Source organism: Apiospora phragmitis (assembly GCF_038363925.1).
Source record: "Apiospora phragmitis strain CBS 135458 chromosome Unknown utg000004l:1.0-3135199.0:1.0-3139288.0, whole genome shotgun sequence".
NCBI lineage: Eukaryota > Fungi > Ascomycota > Sordariomycetes > Amphisphaeriales > Apiosporaceae > Apiospora > Apiospora phragmitis.
In genome coordinates, this window is record NW_027117402.1 from 1,958,523 (window position 1) to 1,977,653 (window position 19,131).

Here is a 19,131-nt window from a genome sequence, read left to right on the forward strand (position 1 = left end):
CGATTTGTTCTACCGGGGAGCCTGGTTCTCGACGAAGTCCAGGGCCTGCTCCGTGCTGACGACGTTGATGTTGGAGTTCTTGTTCCGGAACAGGACGCCGTAGCACTTGTCGGCGACGTGGACGATCTCGGGGCGGAAGGTGGTGATGATGAACTGGGTGCCGGCCTCCTTGGAGATGGACTCCAGCAGGCTGGCGACGGCGGTACGGTACTGGGCGTCCAGGTTGGCGTCCACCTCGTCGAAGATGACCATGGGGGAGGACTCGGCCTGCTGCAGGGCGAAGATGAGGCATAGGGCGCAAAGACCTGTTATTTGTTGTCAGTATTTTGTTTTCCCGTCGATCCAAACAGATAGGCAATGTAGGAGGAAGCCGGGATGGGTAACCAATCGGCGGAAAGATAAAAGAAAGAAAGAAGGACAGAAGAAAAACTTACTCTTTTGCCCACCAGACAGCTGCTGGATACGCTGCTGCTCGTCCTGAGTCTTGGAGTTGAAGGAGACGCTGATGCCGACACCGGTGTAGTTCTCGATGGAGCCGCGCTGCTCCTCGTCCGAGTCCTCGGGGTCCATGCGGCGGTCGGCGCGGCGCTGGATGACGAGGCGGCCGTGGCCGGCCGGCACGAGCTTCTCGAAGATGGTGGCGAACTCCTTGGAGACCTGCTTGAAGGTACGCTCGATGGCCTCGTCCTTGCGCTGGTCCAGGTGGGCCACGAGCTCCTCGATGGACTCCTGCGACTGGTCCAGCTCCTTGCGCCGCTTCAGCAGCCGGTCCTGCTCCGTCGTGAAGCTGTTGTACTGGTCCAGCGCCTTCTTGTTGATGTGCTGGTACTTCTTGAGCGCCTCCTTGACCTTCATGAGTCGGGCTTGAGCCTGCGTAGTTGGAAACCCACTGTTAGCTGACACATAACTTGCAAATCGATGGAGCTCGAGTCTCTCTCCATGCAGGAAAACTTACCTTCTCCTGTGTCATGTTTTCGTATTTGTCGAACGCCTCCTCGGGCAGCACACCAAGGTCACGAATAGTCTTCGAGGCGTCGGCAGCCCTTGTCTGGAGCAACGCTTTCTTTTGGATGCTCTTCTCCATTTTCCTCTGCTGCTTGGCAATCTTCCTCGCGAGTCCTTGCTGTTCAGTCTCCTTGGCTGCCTTCTGCTCCTCTAGTTTCTCAATCCGCGACGACGCGGCGTCTATCTGCTCTTCGGTGGTCTGGATCTTGCGCTCAATCGCAGTAGCTGCTGTCTGCGCCTTCTTGAGCTCGCGCCTGGCCTCTTTTGAGATCGCCGCTTCCCCGAGAAGAGCCACCCTCAAAGGCCTGGGCTGTCAGCTGATCCAGCTTGAGACGCAGATTCGAACGCAGCTCGACCTCGAGGATCTGCTTGCGTCCTTCCATTTCGCGGCGGGCTTTACTGGTCTCGTTCCATTGCTTCTGTAAGTCTCGTACAGTGCCACTCAGATCTTCCAGCTGCCGCTCTTCGTTAGCTGTCAGCGCTTTCTTGAAATCCGAGGCTAGCTCTGCCTCGTGAGCACTCAAGTTGTCGCCAAACTCCTTCATGTTCCTGTCGACAGCATCGCGCCGCTTCATGGCCGCCTCGAGGCGGTCTTGCTCCCGCACGATCTGGCCGTTCTTGGCATTGAGCTCTGCCAGCATAGAAGTGTAGCCGTTATCCATTTTGCTGAGTTCCAGATCCAGCTTTTTCTGCTCGCCCGTAGCGCGAGTAATCTCTTGATCCTTCTTCTCAATGTTTTTCCTGATTTCAGAGGACTGGTTGACAAGCTCTTCAAACTCATCTCGTAGTTTACTGACCACACGGACAGCTTCCAGACGAGACTTGCTGGGTCGATATAACCACCGGTCATCGATCCCTTCTTAGCCGCGATGTCACCATCGGGAGTTATACAGTCAACGTTGTGGCTCCGTGCGTATTGGCCAGCAACGGTCAAATTGGGACACAGGACCGACTGACCGAACACTTGTTGGAACGCTTTCTCGAACTGGGGGTCGAACTCAATCTTGTTGATTAGGGGAACGGCATCCTGGGCTCTGGGAAGATTGGCCGGCCTGGGGTGCAGCTTATTCAAGGGCATGAAGGTGACCCTACCGCCGCGTATTTTTTCAAGCTGAGTGACAAAGTATGTTGCTGTCCGTTCGTTGTCCACCACATAGTGGAATAGACTGGTGCCTGCGATCTGTTCTACAGCCACTCGATAAGCTTCGCTCACCGTCATGAGCTCTGCCAATGTGCCATAAGCGCCCTCAATGTTCTGTTCTTGCTGCATTCGCCGGATGTTTGCGAGGCCGCGGGATGTGGCACCGTCCATCGTATGGGAGAGCTCCTTCTCGGCACGAGCCATCTCGGAGCGGCAATTTTCTCGGATGGTTTCCAGCTTGTCGTCTTCTCGACGGAGTAGCTTTCGCTCCTCGTCCAGTTTGTCGTAAGTGTCCTTGGCATTGGCGACCTCGTCGGCCAGGGCCGTTCGCTGGGCACCGAACCCTTCGTTCCTGGCTCTAAGCTCTGCGACTTCCGTCTCTAGTTGTTTGATGGATTGCTCGATGGCCTTCACCTCTTCGTCCGCGTCCAAGAGGTTGGCCTTTTGTTGACTCAAGGTGATATTCAGCTCATCAATCTCCTTCTTCAACCACGCGTCTCGCTCAGCTTTCGTTTTAAACTGGCTGCTACGCGACTGCTTGGTGAACAATCGCTGTCGACTCGCCTCGGCCGCGTCCAGTTGCTGTTTGATCTCCGCCTCCTTCCGCTTCCTCTTCTCGTACTCCGGGGTGATTTTCGCCAGTTCGGCTTCTTTGGAGGCGATGGCCGCCCTCACCTCTTCCATCTCCGCATCGTGTTGGTCTCGCGCTTGCTGTTGCGCAGATGCGCTATCCGACAGACTCTTGACGGCTAATTCGGCCTTGGCTTTTGCCTTAGAGGCCTCTCTCCGGTCTTCGTCCAGCTGTCGCTTGTCCAACCGAAGCAGCTCTAGTTGCTGCTGCAGCTTGTGGATTTCCGAGTCTAACTGAGCAATGACCTTTTCGCCAGCGTTATACACATCACGTTGCTCGTCGGTCTGGTCGATCCCATTTTGGCGGTCGTCGTCCAATTTCTCCAATAGCTCATTGGCCAGCATTTGCTCCTGGTGGTAGTAGGCGTATTCAAGACATCTTCGTTCGCGGTCCTTGTTCTGGTAATCGCGCAGCTCGTCCTTCTCCTCCTCTAGCTCGTCGAGCTTGTCCTTCACCGACTGTAGCAGGGCGTCAATCTGTTCTCTCTTATGATTCGTGTCGGCCATGATCTTCAGAGATTCGGTGCGGCGCTCCTCGTAGACTTTGGTACCGGCCACCTCCTTCATCAAGGCCAATCGCTCCGACTCCTTCATATTGGTCAGGGTGGTGACGCGACCCTGCGGCACGATATAGTAGGGGTTGGACTTTGAGAAACCGGCCGACTCGAGCATGTTGATGACCTCCTTTTTGGTAACAGCCTTTTTATCGATTGACCACTCGTCTTTCTTCAGACTGATTGTGCGCCGCAGAGTGACCTCCTTGCCGTTGGTGGGGAATCGTTCGTCGCTGTTGTCGAAGATGACCTCGACATAGGCGGACATGACGGCAGAGCCCGAGCCTTCGTGCAGAAGGGCCTGTCGCTCTTCGCGACCCAGGTTGGAGTAGGCATCGCTCAGCACGAAGCGGATAGCGGCGAAGAAGTTACTCTTGCCCGAACCGTTACGTCCGACAACGACATTGGTGCCGGGCGAAAAGGGCTCGATGACAGTCTGGTCCTTGTAACTGCTTGTGTGTCAGCATGCATGCGCCGCGGACGGACGGGGTGCCAGTCTGGGGCGTGGTGGAGGGGCGGCGCGCACCTCTTGAAGCCTTGGATAATGATCTGCTTAATATACATGGTCGCGTCGGGTGCTGCCAATCGGGCAGCGCGATACTAGTCGCAAAATTGATGGAAAGGCTGTCGCGCAAAATCGCATATAGTGTAGACGTACTCAGTGGTCGCAGGTGTTCGACATGGTATGTTGTGCAAAAGGTCAAAGAGTGCGGTGTACTACTACGCTCTTGGTAGGCATCAATTAATCGCTAAGACGAAAAAGCGGCAGCGACGAGAGACGCGTCCAACTCGCGAATCAATAACGGGGCCCTTTTTTTGGTTTGGCTTGGCTGGCGTGGGGTGGGAAGATCAGTCGCAGCTTCCTAGGTACTTAACCTTAGTACCAGCCACACTGAGGCTAATAGCACTGGTTAGAGCTGGCAATTGGCTCTCTGAAAGGCCAAACTCAGGTACAGCTACTAAGCAGGTTGGCAGTTCTCTGATCCTGTTTACTGGGACCTAGCCTGAATGATTTTGGCACGAGCTATTGGCGGGGCGTGCAATTGAGTTACGTTAGGTGAGTACCTCGTACAGGCGGGCGGGAACTTGTTTCAATCGCAATTGCGTCCTTTCGCAGCTGCTTCGGCCTCTGACCGGCGACAGAGGCCCCGCTATAACTTTACATTTCTAAGCCACCTATCTAGACGGCCAGCTACGGTGACTTGATTTTGTATATATTTTCCTTTTCTACTTGTGACTATCGACTTCAATTAACAGCTTCCCCGAGGTCCAGTGTATATTCGATACGGCCAGTTGCGACCATGTTCCGGCAAAGTGTTCGTCGGTTCGCCACCACTACGGCGCGGCGGGCGGTTACCCCAGCCGCAGCTCACCCCCCTACCCCGAGGAGTATCGCTATTTCCAAGGCGCAAGGGGTCTCGAGGGGCCTAACAGAAGGTATGTGATAACCAATTCCATGCGCCAAAGCTACTTGCCCCCATTCTTCCCCTCTCCCCCTCCAAATTGAACATCCCCGAACTAACCGAAGCGTTTTTCCTACGTCATATAGCTATCGGCAACACGCCTCTGATCCGCATGAACAAGCTCTCCGACCAGACCCGGTGCGAAGTCCTGGGCAAAGCCGAGTTCATGAACCCTGGCGGCTCGATCAAGGACCGCGCCGCGCTGTACGTGGTGCTCGACGCCGAGGAGCGGGGCCTCCTGAAGCCGGGCGGCACCGTAGTCGAGGGCACGGCGGGCAACACGGGCATCGGGCTGGCGCACGTGTGCCGGTCCCGGGGCTACAAGCTGGTCATCTACATGCCGAACACGCAATCCCAAGGCAAGATCGACCTGCTGCGCCTGCTGGGCGCCGAGGTCTGCCCCGTGCCCGCGGTGGCGTTCGAGAACCCCGACAACTACAACCACCAGGCGCGCCGGCACGCGGAGCGCCTGACGGCGGAGCAGGGCAAGGGCGCCGCCGTCTGGACCAACCAGTTCGACAACACGGCGAACCGCCGCGCCCACGTCGAGACCACGGGCCCCAGATCTGGGAGCAGACGGGCGGCAAGGTCGACGCCTTCACCTGCGCGACGGGCACCGCGGGCACGCTGGCGGGCACCACGGCCTATCTGAAGCAGATCTCGGGCGGGCGCGTCAAGTCTTTCCTGGCGGACCCGCCCGGGTCCGTGCTGCACTCGTACATGGAGTCGGGTGGCCAGCTCAAGGACCGCTCCGGGTCCAGCATCACCGAGGGCATTGGCCAGGGCCGCATCACGGACAACCTGGCTCCTGAGATGGAGTCCGGGTCCATCGATGGCAGCCTCAACATCAGCGACGAGAAGAGCATCGAGATGGTCTATCGGTGCCTCGACGAGGAGGGATTGTATCTGGGTGCCAGCAGCGCACTGAATGTGGTAGCGGCTAAGGAGGTCGCCGAGAAGATGGGCCCCGGCCACACGGTCGTGACGGTCCTTTGCGACGGCGCATACCGGTACGCCGACCGTCTATTTTCGCGAAAATGGTTGGAGAGCAAGAATCTGCTGGGCGCGATACCAAAGCACCTGGAGAAATACATTGTACTGCCGTAAATTATGTAAGAGAAAAAAAAGGGGCAAAAAAAGATTTGGGGTGATTTCGCTTGTAGCATATGTACATAGCGAGCTTTTATCACTCAATTGGCCCAATAGAAAATGCATATAGACAATTGGTACATTTGTGATATTACATATGCCTCAAGTGCTTGTACAGTGTGGCTCATGCCAAGTTCTAATCTATACTGATATACATCAAACACTCAAGGTGATTATGCCTCGTAGAACTGGCCATACACACTCTCGCCTCGGCCTGCCTTACCCTCTGCTTGCGCAGACTTCCGCGCGGTCTGCACCTCGGCAGACAGTACGTCGCGTCGGGATTGTAACTGGCGCAGGAGCTCAGGCTCCTTCACTACCTGTACGGCGGACTCCAAACCATGGAGAAGCGGGGTCGCCAAGGTCACGAATTTGTTGGGGATGTGAGGTATGCCATCTCGTTCCGGGCCTGGTAGAGCTCGGGCTTGTGCAGCTCCTTCAGCTGCTTGCCCTCGGGCCATAGCCTGACGACATTTCTGGCGTACTTGTCCACCTTCTCCAGGATGCTCTCGGTCTCTACGCCGGTCTTGACCACCAATGCGGAGGCCAGATGCAAAGGCGCAATAAGAACCTGGGGGTCGTGCGCTAGCGGAAAGGACAGGGCAGTGGCATTGCTGCCATTCGCCCGTGACGACCTGGGCTGATGTGCCTCGGTCTCCAGGAGCTCGATGATCATCTCGGACCAGCGCAGCGCCTTTTCCGTCTGGCTCGGGCGCCAGCCGCTCTCCACCGCCATCAGCTGCACGTATAGCAGCATCTCGTTGAGCCGCTCGCTGTTGTCCAGCCGGTAGCTCGTCGCCTTGGCCCGGCGCGCGCACTCGATCATCTCGTAGATGTGGCCCTTGGCCCCTATCACGCGGGTCATCTTGGTCCAGAAGTCGGCATCGAGCCTCTGGCGTGTGTTGTGGATGCCCTCGAGCAGCGGGCGCAGGTTGACGAAGTCGTCCTCCGTCTCGAACGACGTGACGGCCTTCATGACGGATTTTTGCGTGTTCGGCAGCCCGCCGTGCAGCGGGTCCAGGTACCGGAACTTGAGGATCTCGCCGTCGATGTCGATAATGACTGGGTCCGCAGCGAGTTTCTTCTCATAGCGTTTCGACATCAACTGCTTGCGCTGCGTCAAGGAGAGATAGGAAGGAAGGATGATCTTCATGCGAATGGTGGAGAGGAGTTCGTCGAGTTGGGTTGACGATGTGGGCGTGAAGTGCGCTACTTGCTGTGCTGCAAAGGAGACCCGATTAGCACCATAGAAACATATTTTCACGTATAATTATGCTGAGAGTTGCGTACCATTTCTCGACGGTGTTGAACTGAAGCTTCGGAGCTGATTTGTCGCTATCCGCCTTGTAGCCGCCTCGAACGCACAATTGCTGGCGTTCACAGCGCCTATTATCGGTCTCCTCGACATCTTGAAGTTTGGGCGCAACAGATCAAAGCCTCGAAACTGTTGTCTTGAATATTGGCCGTCGTGGGGTCGTCGTCGGCTAGGTAGCAATTGGAACTCTCACTTCTCTCTCCCACCTCTCCAATTGGACTATAAAATTTCCCAGTACAAGCCCGCGACCCTGGGGAAGCTTGACCCGCGATCCGCACCCGGAACAACCTTTCGCCCCCAGTTTTCGGACCAATCACTGCACCTCTTTGGAGCCCCTGCAACTGCAGAATTTCGAGATCCAGGAAGCATAGAGCTTCGCCCGCGGCAAGGAAATCGATCGACGAGATCCTCAACACCACACCAGACACACCATGATGCTGCAACCAGTGAGGCGGCCACTCGGGCCCCTCAAGTCCCTCCTCCGAAGGAACCGGCAGGCGCAGCAATTCATGGCTCGCACAATGGCCACCGAGACGACCCCAACAGCATCAGAGATGGCAGCATCATCATCCATACCACCACCACCGATCTCGACTCTGGCAGCGAAGAAGCCCAGCAAATTCCGTACGCTCTTCCCAAACTCGACGCCGTATTGCACAATCGGAAAGAGAAAGGGGAAAATAAATAGCTGACCCACCCACTCACTCCAGATGTCATCCCCTCCAAAACACCCGGCAAACCGATCCGCACCGCCTTCGCCGTCTACGCCCCCCCGCCCTCCGCCCGCGCCGCGCACCCGGATGCCCTGATCTCGTACCACGCGCAGCAGATCCGGCGCCTGGACCGGACGGGCACGCGCACGGCGCTCTTTTCCAAGAAGAACCCGGACGCCGCGAAGCCCGGCGACGTGCTGCAGGTCACCACCAACCGGGGCGAGCCGTTCGCGGGCGTGTGCCTGTCGATCAAGCGCGCCGGCGTCGACACGGCCATCCTGCTGCGCAACCACCTGACCAAGGTCGGCGTCGAGATGTGGTACAAGATCTACAGCCCCAACGTGCTCGGCATCGAGATCATCTGGCGCCGCCCCAAGCGCGCGCGCCGCGCCCGCCTCTACTTCATGCGCAAGCCGCGCCACGACATGGGCAACGTCGAGCACCTGGTCGCCGCCTGGCGCCGCTCCCGCAACGTCTTCAGCTCCAACAAGGGCCGAGGTACGCAGGGCAAGGGCGGCAAGGGCAGCAAGGGCAGCAAATAAGGGGCACCCTGCTGGTCTGTGTTGTTATGTTGGCCGCGCCAAGTGGGCGAAAGACGAGGAGGTGGCTATACGATGACAAACTCTATAGTATCCAAGGGGCCTTCGCCACGCTGTACGAGGATATAAGGCCGGCCAATCGCTATAGGAGACTCTCGCGACCCTCTGAAATAGATGAAAGCCGATGTAACACCCCTGAAGTTGTAACATAGGGCAATACTGTACAGAAATCCCTGAAATGATGTATATTACAAGCCAATGAGAGGCAACACCGTGACTGCTTGACGTTCTTGCATTGCATACGTATAAAATCTTGCTGGGCAGTCTAGTCTATACTAGATATCCCTTTTACGAACCTTCCCCAACGCCTGTGAATGCAACATAGGGGTATCATGGACAATATATTACTTCGAATCTGTCGCCGTCCCTTCCAATGCTATCCCAAGAAGAGATGGGTGAGCTATTATCCCTAGTACGAGTAAACGGCCTTGCAAAGATGAAGACATTTCCTCCGATCGAAGACTCATTTGAAGCATCCTTCAATCCCAGGTTAGAGACATGTGCTGCCAGAGTTGGTCGGGGGATGCATACGTACTCAATTAGCAAAGCCGAATTTGTATTCACTACGGCCTGCTAGGTGAGATAAACGTGCTCCTCTTCCGACACTAAGCATGCAAATCAGGGAGCCAGAATACTAAGTCCTGGTCGGCGGTTGCAAAGAAGTTGTGCCGTGGGCTCCAAGCCACCACGGCAGCGCGCCGTTTGTCGTTATCGAACTTATGTATCGGATCCAAGGTCTTATCCTCCGCGTTTACCTGTCCCATCGTGTCCCAGACCAAGACGTTCTCGCCCGATCCGCTGATGACGTAGCGGCCGTCGCTGGTGAAACAACAATCGCCACTGCTCTCGACCATGGCACCCGACGATCCTCCATTCATGGCACGCTCTTCACCCGCTGCAAGTCGGCTGATGCCACTCTCCGGCTTACGCAGGTAGGCGCGCATCGAGCCGTTGAAGGAGTCGAGCAGAAAATGGCCACCGCCCTTCGTGCCCAGGAGGATGGACCTTCCGTCATTGGAGAATTCAAGCTTGGTCCAGCCATTCATGACATGGTCTGGGTCAGCAAAGACACAGCTCTCAACGACGTCGAATGTCGAGAATGGTGCCTTGTCGAAGTTTCGGCGGTCGTAGAGTAGAATCTGGCCACTGTTCGGGGAGGCCACGGCAAAGACGTCACCGCTAGGATCGAACGCTGCGAGATACGGTGTGTTCAGGTACAGGGCGCCAGTTGCGTTACGAGTGCCTGCCTCCCATAGCCGTATCGTATTATCTTTGCTGCAAGAAATGAATTCGTCATTGCCTGGGTGCATGGCTAAGCATGTGACGGCACCCTCGTGTCCCTCGAAATAGCGTACAAAGGCATTGTCGTGTGTTGTGAGGTATCGTATAGCATCTGCAGCATTGTGAGCATCATTTCCCACCGCCGAGTCCCAGAGAGCACATACCATTCACCTTGGTACTTGCGTAGACTATGCTAGAGCTAGCATGCGTAAATTTCGCCAGCTTGACACCATACTTCTTACTGAGAAGTTGTTTGTCGTGTCGTCCCTCACGGACTTTGTAGATCTGGATCGTCTCGTCGCTCTCCGAGGTCATGAGCAACTCGCCGGGGTCGTCGTAATCGAGACTGAGAATGTGCGGTTTCGGTCGGTCATCCTTAATGCCTTCGCGCTTGAATAGCTGTTCATGATCAGAAGCTGGGTCAACAACAGCGTCGCCTTCGCCTATGGACAAGAGCGAGTCTGGTAACGATCGGAAAGCTGCACTAGCAGGAGAGGCCAATAGCCCCTTTATAGCTGTAATGGAAGAAGACACTGTCTCCTCTGGCGCCGAGAAGAGCTTATAGCCGCCACCAACACTGGCTGAAGGCGCAAGAATGCTGGTTTTGGAGGCTGAAGTAGAACGGCGCAAACCAAGTTCGGAGAGGCGCGCCTCCTCGAAATCAACAGCTGGGCGGGTTGGTACCTTTGTTGGCGCAAACTTGCCAATGACTTCTGGGATAGGTGATGTGCTTGGCATGTTATTTCCAAGTGTACGTGTTATGTTGAGGGATGAGGAGGGAGTGCCATTCGCGCGTGACGCGCCCTCGCTCAGGTCCAGGTCCATCGGCGTGGATGACATTATTCGGGAGGGTCGAATCCGACCGGCTGCTACTGTGTGTATGCGTGTAAATGACGAGGTGTAGTTATACTGTGTTACGCGACTATACTTGCTTCGGAGTCGGCTATCTGTAGAGTCGAATGAGAGGTCAATGGCTTGGTTTTCGCAAAGGTTGGGATTATTTTAAATAATCAAGAGCAAGACGAGGCTTCATCCCAGCCTGGCTGGCGGAACTCTTTCAATTCACCAATGTGGGGAGGGGGGCCGGTACAAGCTACCCCTGCGAGTTCCCTGTCCAGACTTCACCGCTCACCGAGAAGAGGATATTGGCTGTAGCATTGAGGTGCAAGATCGTATTTGGCGATACATGGCTGCCGGAGCGATTTCTTAAGGTAGTGTTATGTTATTTCCGCTAGATACCTAGCAGCCCTCATTGACTTGAATGCAAGCGAAGTATTGAACCGGTGCTCCCTTGAAGCTTGAGGAGCTGTAGCTGTAGGTAATTCCCCGCGATTTCCATGTGGCGGCTGAACTGCTGTCGACCCCACTAAACGTCACAAAAATTCCCCAATAGCCTTGTCCATCTATCAAACACCATCTGGTGCACAACCAGATCGATAGCACCAAGCCCGCCGAAAAAGCGAACAACGTTGACCTTGCGCCCAACGACACCGACGGCCAAATATTCCATTACGGCCCTTTTCCTTGCATGTAGTTGACGCTATACACCCATTAATCAGGGGAAGCGACGCAAACACTCTTTCCTCGGTGGCATCGTCCCACCTACCTACCTATCTGTCAGATCGCCTTTCAAAATGCCACACTACGCCAAATCCGAAGAATGGCTACGGGAATCGCAGCGTCTCCTTGAAGCGCGCCCAACGACCGTAAGCAGCACCCGCCCGTTCCTTTCGTTCTCCATGCATTCCTGCTATTCAACTGTAGCGACGCGCCTTCTCCGGCAGCTTTTCCTAACCTGACACCTAGACGCGCATAACGACCAAATACTCCATCAAAACCCCCAAAGTGCGCAAACCCAAGCCCACCGACGCTGCCGCCGAACCTACAACAACAACAGCAGCAGCAGCCAAGCCGGCGCGGGGCTGCCTGGCCCTTAAGACCTACGACCCCGTCAGCGGCGTCACGCTCAAGTACCGCACGAGCAAGGCGGCCGAGGTGTCGCGGCTGATCCTGTGCCTGGGCAAGCTGAGCCGGCCCATGGCGGGCCTGCCCGAGCTGAAGGACGAGATCATGGCCGACGCGCCCGCCAACGAGGAGGGCACACCGGCCGCGGAGAAGAGCGAGGCGGCCGCGACGACGACCAGCGCAGCTCCTGCGGCGCAACAACAGCCGACACCGGCGGCTGGTGGTGGTGGAAAGGGGAAGAAGAAGAAGGGCAAGAAATAGAGTCTCGCATACACACACGAATAATGAAACTATGTCATCTCATCTTTTCGACTGTGTATCATGGAAGCGAACAGAAAGTTGTGCAAACGAATCTTGAGTGTAGGTTCATAAGCTTCATGATGTCCCTTATGTTTTAGAACGCATAAAGCTTGGCTAGATTTCCAGACACTATATCACAAGATAAAGCAAAGGCAATGGTTGAGAATTTGTTTAATCTTTTTGATTTCTTCACTTGTGTACTACTACTAATACACCAACATTAACCAGACGTAACCTCGTTTTCCCCATTGCTGTACATCGCCAAGCACCCCAAAAGGGGGTGAGGCCACAATATCATTCCCCTGCCCCTGAACGCCTGTATCATGAGACGCTGGTTGTATCTATAACCAACATCGGCCTCGACCAACATCAAACAAGAAAATGCAAACAATAGGAGATGAGAGAATATATGTTCTGGATCCGCTCTGCGACCATGAGTCGCAGTCGACGAATTTTGCTCGCCAGACTTCCCAATGCTTTTCGCATGCAATGCAAGAGAAGCATTAGAAAAGAAATTGCGCCCGAAAAGACCATGAGCAAATATACAAAAGTGTGTAGGTCTATCCGTAAGAATGGAGGGGGTATCGTCAAAAAGGAGAAGAGTAAGCAACAACTAGCCATCGAGGCGACTTGTTTAGAAGTCATCGTCGAAGGAGAAGTCACCACCGTTCTCATTCTGAGGCTCCGGCGAGTCATCGGCATTCTTCTTCACGGTGCTGGCCATGACACCGGCCTTCTGGTAGTCACCGACACGCTTCTCGAAGAAGTTGGTCTTGCCACCCAGGGAGATGTTCTCCATGAAGTCGAAGGGGTTGCTGGACTTGTAAACCTTCTCGTTGCCGAGAGCGACCAGGAGACGATCAGCAACGAACTCGATGTACTGCTTCATCAGGTCGGCGTTCATGCCGAGCAGGGCACAAGGCAGAGCCTCGGTCAAGAACTCCTTCTCGATAGCGACAGCGTCAGTGATGACTTCCTGAACGACGGCCTTGCTGGGGCGGTTGTTCAGGTGGGAGAACAGGAGACAGGCGAAGTCGGTGTGGAGACCCTCATCACGAGAGATAAGCTCGTTGGAGAAGGTCAGGCCAGGCATCAGACCACGCTTCTTCAACCAGAAGATGGAGGCGAAAGCACCACTGAAGAAGATACCCTCGACAGCAGCGAAGGCGATGAGACGCTGAGCGAAAGTGGACTTCTTGTCAGAGATCCATCGCAGAGCCCAGTCAGCCTTCTTGCGAATGCAGGGAATGGTCTCAATGGCGTTCAGGAGGTACTCGCGCTGGGCAGGCTCCTTGATGTAGGTGTCGATAAGCAGAGAGTAGGTCTCGGAGTGGATGTTCTCCATCATGATCTGGAAACCGTAGAAGCATCGGGCCTCAGGGATCTGGACCTCGCCGCTGAAGCGCTCGACCAGGTTCTCGTTGACAATGCCGTCAGAGGCAGCAAAGAAAGCCAGGATGTGAGAGACGAAGTAGCGCTCATCGTCGGTAAGCTTGTTGGTCCAGTCGTGCATATCCTTGGACAGATCGATCTCCTCGGCTGTCCAGAAAGAAGCCTCATGCTTCTTGTACATTTGCCAGATCTAGTTCAGGGATTAGCTTTGAGTCGCGTCTGCGGGGCACTTCACGCGTGAAAGACGCGTGACTTACCTCGTGGTACTTGATGGGGAAGAGCACAAAGCGCGAGGGGTTCTCCCGCAGGATGGGCTCATCAGCCTCCTCGGGCTTGATTGTGGGTGCAACGCCGCCCTTGGCGACCTCCTTCTTGGATTCTGTGACAGTGCGCTTTGACTCGACGACCTCGGCATCAATGGGAGCGTTCTCCTTGTCAGCGGACAGGTCAAGCTTCTTCACGGGAGACTCCATCTTGAATGCTTCAATTGAATCGGCAACCTGTTAAAGTGCAACGCGTTAGTCGTGTATTCCTTTGTAAGAGAGAAGCGCGTGGTGGCGCCAAGACGTCATGGACATACCTTCTTGGAGGGTGTGATTTCGGCGGTCATTGTGAATGTGGGAGTGGGTTGAAGGTGGAATGGAAGATGGAGAGTGCGATGAGAGAGAGAGAGAGAGAGAGAGAATGAAGTTGAAGAGTTCAATATGAATTACCGCGTCGAGGGGTTTGCGTGTAAAGTGGTTTGGAGAGTGTGTTGAAATGATGCTGTATGAATTTGCCTTTCCCAGGAGCGTGACCCGACTTTTAATAGCTGGACTTGAGATCGCGTCCAAAGAAGAAGTGGGTCGCTCCGAAGACGCGTTTGCAGCTTTGTCTTAGACTCCGGGAAGGGCTCTGCACTCAAAGCACTCAACGAGCAGGCCACCCCGCCAGCCACTGCCATTTTTTCTCGCGTTGCCAGGGGTAGCCCATCACCGCACCCCCCACCTAGCTTCCCAAGATGGACACCTCTAGTGACCTGATCCTGTCAGAGAAACGCGCCTGAAGCACCACCATTCATCGCCCATTTCGCTTACGCCCGGTAGCAAAAGCCTCGGCGCCGTGCTCGGCCCCCCAGGGATCCTCTGCAATGTGTGTATAGTAAGTAAAGCATAACAGGGTTCCCTGTAGCTCGACGCGCTTTTGGCAAGATGCAAGACGCGTCTTCATGCCCTTTCCCATTAAGCTCGGATCTGATAACAACCCACCTAACAGAGCTATCACCGTACCATCGGTTTCGAGGTCTAGTCTGGTCGACGGAACTACGGAGTTACACACGATGACTTGCTTGCTTATGGGACGCTGATGTATGCATGATTAATTGAGTCGACCCTCATAACATGACGATCACCGAAAAATGTTGAAGGCTGCCACGAGTTCCGCGGACCGTATCGGGCATATCGGTGTTATACGTGGGGGATCATCGAGCCATCTGGATGGAATGTTGACCTTATGTTGGAAAAGTAGTGCCTACCCTACTGGTAGTGCAACTCTGGGCACATTTACATACTTGATTTCTTGAGTCACCACCCGGCATCCACGCGTACTGTAACACAAGCTTAGTCTCAGATGGTCTAGGGGTACTAGCAGCGATTATCAATTCAATTCGAGATATTCATGGAATCCCCGGGTCATTGAATCAGCAGATTCTCCACAGCTAGCTGCAATTCGGTTTACTATGCCATGCCATGCTCTATCGAAATGGTCCTATGAGATAATATTGCTGCTCAATCGCTAGCAGGGTACTTTATATATCCATGCTAATCCGTCTTGGCTTTTATTTGATATTATACTCGAGCATCTACACCTCCACGAGCACATATACTTCTCCAGGTAGAATATTCAATAGCTATAATTACAGGTATTTGTTTGCGTCGACCAGGTCGTAATTGAGACTGGTATGTCTATCCATCTTTACGAACAGGACTGAATTTCTTGTACATGCTGAGCGTTTATTCTTCTTCTTCGTCTTGTACACGTAGCTCATCCTGGTTCGCGTCACGTACCCCGGATTCTGTGACGCGAGCAGACAATTTCTCGCTCGTTGTGGAGTCTAGGGCGATATGTATAACCGGGAGCTCCGGAGAGAGCAGGAGACCCCGCTAAATCTTGAAGACAGCATGACGATGATGTCCGGTCTTAGAAGTCCGTAACGCGTCCATTATAGCTATAATCCCCCGTCGCCCCCCATCGCAAGGGCTCGTTCTTGGGCCCGCCGACCTCGCCCGTTTTGGGGTTCGTCTCGCCCTCGAACTCGGGCGGCGCGCCCTTCCGGGAGCGGCACGTTGGGCTGCACCGTGCTGCCTTTTTCCTCCCCGATTGTAGGTGTTGTCTCCGTCGCCGCCTTTGTTACTGTGACGGAAGGCTCGGGCGTCGGCGTCGAGGACGGGTTGAACCCCTCCTGTGTGTTGGCGGCGCGCTGCAGGCGCTCGAACTCGGCCTGCTCCTCGGCGGGCAGCCGGGGGGCGCGGGGGACGAGGCGAAGCTCGAGGCGGCGCGGCGGGTTGTGACGGTGGTGAGTGGCGTGGTGGAGGAGGGCCGGAGGTGGGAGAGTGGCCGGGCGATGCGGAGGAAACGGTAGGCCATTTTGAATTCGGTTGTGTCTGTAAATAAAGGGCTTAGAGACGTGTGTATGCGTATATGTTATCTGGAATAGGGAGTAGATGCGTTTCGTTTCGCTTGGATAGAGTTGGTGCTTTATCAAGCCGTAAGGTGGCAACGGCTACAAAAGAGGCTCATTCTAGCCCAGAGCTTCGGGAAATTTTAGTGGGTCGCGTCTCGGTGTTGGATCGGCAAGGTCCGCGTACAATCGGCCGGGGGACTTTGGAGAAGCTGAGGTCCTGCCATGCTACTGCTCGTTATTCTTCCATGATGATTTCAATGGCCCGAACTGGGTTGTTCATAGCGTTAGCTACCGCAGGTCAGCAAAACTGCGCTTCTGTAGTCTTTACATCAGAAACAGAAATAAAAGTGAGGCTACGCACAGGCTCAGAATGCCTACCCAGCGATTGCTTCTCTCTGGAACTCTCCGTCGGCCGAGCTATGTGACTTGCGGAGACATCACCATAATATAGTTTGCGGTCCTCACGGTTGCTGTCAAACTTGGAGCATCGCTTAATTTGGGGCAAATACTCTTGTCTTAGATAAAAAAAAACATTAATTTGTCTTTCTACTAGTCTTTGGCCTATGTAACTTGTAGATCATATAGCCCGGGTATCGCTCGTATTGATGCATTGCCAACTCGCCAGCGTGTCGTAGAAAACAATATCGCTCTAACTCGAGAGAGGATTCCAATAAAAACCGTTTCGTATCTCATGATGTACAGAAGGGGCAAACGCAACTTCGCTCATTTTGGTGTTCTCCACGCATTCACAATCGTTCTAGATTTCTATCCAGCAATTCGATGCCTCTAAAAGGCCAAAGCCACCTAGGTCCACTATCCCCGTCGGCTGGCCTTTTTGGAGGGGCGATCGTCGGTCCTACCCATCTCGGGATCGGCGACACGCTCTCTCCTGCTGCCCCAGCCGAAGAAGCTGCCGCCGCCGCTCCGGCGGTCATCGCGCACCCGAGCCTCGCTAGGCCGCATAGGCTTGGCTGATGCGACACCCGACGACTGACGGCGGTGGTCACGATCGTCAGTCATGCGTTCGTTGCGGCGAGGCTGCGACGACAAAATGTGGTCCCTCCGGTCGGACTCCCGCTCGTGCTGCATGCGGTCGAAGGTATCAGCGTCGCTAGGATCGACGTCAGGAACCGGGAGACCGCTCTTCTTCAGGTTCTTCTTGCCCTTCTCGCGCAGGTGGTTCTCGAGCAAGATGGCGTTGTTCGTGTTGGCGCGCACCATGGCGTCGAAGATGTCGCCCGCAAAGGGCACCAGGCCGACGATGAAGTCCACAATCACCCAGAAATACATCATCATCAACACATTAGACGGGAGGCCCCCTTCGACCTGCTTGGCGGTTCGCACGACCATCATCGCAAACATCGCGTCAACTACATCGCCAGCTCTGTGAGTCGCAAACGTCGTTAGCTGGTGAAATCATATAGCACAGATCCAAGAGCGCAGGATACACTTACATTGGAACGAGGCCGATAACGCTGCCCCAACCGAATTTGATACCACATAACGAAAACAAGCTGGAGTCAAGTCGGTAGGCACGTCTCTTGACTTTGGTCAAGACCTTTGCGTCATGGTCAGTGAGGCCAGGCGGCAGAGCCTTGCGGACCTTCTTGACCTTCTCTTTCTTGCCAACAATTCTGGTTGCCGGTACGCTCTCGAAGTATGGGTCCTGTAGATTTCCTTCCATTAGCCGAGGCCGAACTCCAGGTGTTCGTGAGGCGCAACGGGCGATGCGAAGAGCCAAGAAGAGGGTGGGTCGAAGGATCGGGAATACTAACCTCACGGCCGAACTTGTTCTCGATAGTTTCACCGAGAACCTTTGTGATGAGTGGCTTCAGGATGAGGCCTGCCATTTCGAGCGATTGTTTTTGCGTATAATAATTTGTTGTATTGGGTTAATCTTGCAAGAATTTGGGTTGACGACTCTGGATGTTGATAAAAACGAGTGACCTTGGGCGGCCTCTTGAATGCGAGGTGCGAAACAGATCCGGAACAGTTTGCAGGGGGGTAAATTAAGAAGTGGTAGATTGCGATTCGAACACCCAAGCGAACTGTCAGCTGTCTTTCAGTACCCTTAAAAACCTTGGTACATTAAGCAGCAACTGGTGTCATTGGCATCGGTTCTGCATATTATCATGGCTGGCAAACTATGTCTCAATTCCAGGTTTCCTCGTTTCTCGTCGTGCCACCGGGCTTTGCCAGCTCAACATTCCTGGTTCATTGCAGGCGCATTTAAGCCAGTGATGTCACCAGCACCTGCTTGTCATCTGCCGGGGAGGCCCCTGCAGACTGGGGCTCTCTAGGTGAAATGCGGGCTAGTGTGGCAATGATGATCGGCAAAGCAGAACTCTCAAGCTTTTAGGTGGGCTAGTCGTACTCCGTATCGGGGCTGGCAGCTGGTTATGAACATCGCGTTGGCACGTGTGTAATTCGCCTCAACCTGATAGACCTCCCGGAAGATTACACAAAACGAAAACCATGATATAACTGAGCAGACTTCCCCGTTAATAATCGAACAAACGCTCACCGTATGTTGCTATTGCTTCTGTCCAAGGTGACGTGGTCAACAAACGCCCATCGAACTGTTGACGATAGCCCATTGGCGTCTCGAGGGAGACGATATTACAGATGCATGACAGCTCGAGCCATGCTACCGTGATGTCATTCTAGCTCAGAGGTAAGATTGGTCACTTTGTCATTTAGAGATACTCTTCTCACTCTATGTGGATATTATTGAGCCCAGATTCTTGCTTGCCAGTGATCCTTAATTTCACCACTACTAGCTGTCCTACTACCAGCAAAGTCATATCCTGGTGCCAGCTATCCCACCAGCAATTGTAGCTATTATATTGCTAGCGATTATGTTGCCAGCCAGCTAATTTTCTGCTAGCCTGCGCCGAAACTCATTGTTCTGGTGGTATTAGCCATTCTCATTGCCATTAATACCACTAACATGATTGCTCCT

The 19,131-nt window shown here is 54.5% G+C and overlaps 9 protein-coding genes across 9 annotated transcripts; 3 read left to right on the forward strand and 6 right to left on the reverse strand.

The window, feature by feature from the left end:
• Nucleotides 1-9: 9 nt before the first annotated feature.
• PG994_003736 (uncharacterized protein) lies at nt 10-3,894 on the reverse strand (the record flags this gene model as incomplete). Its single annotated transcript, XM_066855145.1, is given in 6 exon segments — nt 10-305; nt 435-870; nt 956-1,281; nt 1,301-1,797; nt 1,812-3,779; nt 3,857-3,894. 6 exon segments carry the CDS (start codon nt 3,892-3,894, stop codon nt 10-12), a joined length of 3,561 nt encoding a protein of 1,186 aa, XP_066719423.1.
• A 737-nt stretch (nt 3,895-4,631) lies between these two features.
• Nucleotides 4,632-5,900, forward strand: PG994_003737 (uncharacterized protein; the record flags this gene model as incomplete). The annotated part of the gene is made up of 3 exons (XM_066855146.1): nt 4,632-4,767; nt 4,880-5,337; nt 5,358-5,900. The coding sequence occupies 3 exons, from the start codon at nt 4,632-4,634 to the stop codon at nt 5,898-5,900; spliced, it is 1,137 nt and encodes a 378-aa protein (XP_066719424.1).
• A 406-nt stretch (nt 5,901-6,306) lies between these two features.
• Nucleotides 6,307-7,350, reverse strand: PG994_003738 (uncharacterized protein; the record flags this gene model as incomplete). The annotated part of the gene is made up of 2 exons (XM_066855147.1): nt 6,307-7,163; nt 7,233-7,350. 2 exons carry the CDS (start codon nt 7,348-7,350, stop codon nt 6,307-6,309), a joined length of 975 nt encoding a protein of 324 aa, XP_066719425.1.
• A 338-nt stretch (nt 7,351-7,688) lies between these two features.
• PG994_003739 (mitochondrial 54S ribosomal protein bL19m) lies at nt 7,689-8,512 on the forward strand (the record flags this gene model as incomplete). The annotated part of the gene is made up of 2 exons (XM_066855148.1): nt 7,689-7,881; nt 7,968-8,512. 2 exons carry the CDS (start codon nt 7,689-7,691, stop codon nt 8,510-8,512), a joined length of 738 nt encoding a protein of 245 aa, XP_066719426.1.
• Nucleotides 8,513-9,174: 662 nt separating this feature from the next.
• PG994_003740 (uncharacterized protein) lies at nt 9,175-10,690 on the reverse strand (the record flags this gene model as incomplete). Its single annotated transcript, XM_066855149.1, has 2 exons — nt 9,175-9,962; nt 10,015-10,690. The coding sequence occupies 2 exons, from the start codon at nt 10,688-10,690 to the stop codon at nt 9,175-9,177; spliced, it is 1,464 nt and encodes a 487-aa protein (XP_066719427.1).
• A 794-nt stretch (nt 10,691-11,484) lies between these two features.
• Nucleotides 11,485-12,076, forward strand: PG994_003741 (signal recognition particle 9 kDa protein-domain-containing protein; the record flags this gene model as incomplete). The annotated part of the gene is made up of 2 exons (XM_066855150.1): nt 11,485-11,556; nt 11,657-12,076. 2 exons carry the CDS (start codon nt 11,485-11,487, stop codon nt 12,074-12,076), a joined length of 492 nt encoding a protein of 163 aa, XP_066719428.1.
• Nucleotides 12,077-12,749: 673 nt separating this feature from the next.
• On the reverse strand, nt 12,750-14,117 carry PG994_003742 (ribonucleotide reductase; the record flags this gene model as incomplete). The annotated part of the gene is made up of 3 exons (XM_066855151.1): nt 12,750-13,697; nt 13,765-14,007; nt 14,088-14,117. The coding sequence occupies 3 exons, from the start codon at nt 14,115-14,117 to the stop codon at nt 12,750-12,752; spliced, it is 1,221 nt and encodes a 406-aa protein (XP_066719429.1).
• A 1,568-nt stretch (nt 14,118-15,685) lies between these two features.
• Nucleotides 15,686-16,132, reverse strand: PG994_003743 (uncharacterized protein; the record flags this gene model as incomplete). Its single annotated transcript, XM_066855152.1, has 3 exons — nt 15,686-15,814; nt 15,843-16,031; nt 16,058-16,132. 3 exons carry the CDS (start codon nt 16,130-16,132, stop codon nt 15,686-15,688), a joined length of 393 nt encoding a protein of 130 aa, XP_066719430.1.
• An 850-nt stretch (nt 16,133-16,982) lies between these two features.
• Nucleotides 16,983-18,019, reverse strand: PG994_003744 (uncharacterized protein; the record flags this gene model as incomplete). Its single annotated transcript, XM_066855153.1, has 3 exons — nt 16,983-17,553; nt 17,624-17,835; nt 17,945-18,019. 3 exons carry the CDS (start codon nt 18,017-18,019, stop codon nt 16,983-16,985), a joined length of 858 nt encoding a protein of 285 aa, XP_066719431.1.
• Between the last annotated feature and the right edge of the window lie 1,112 nt (nt 18,020-19,131).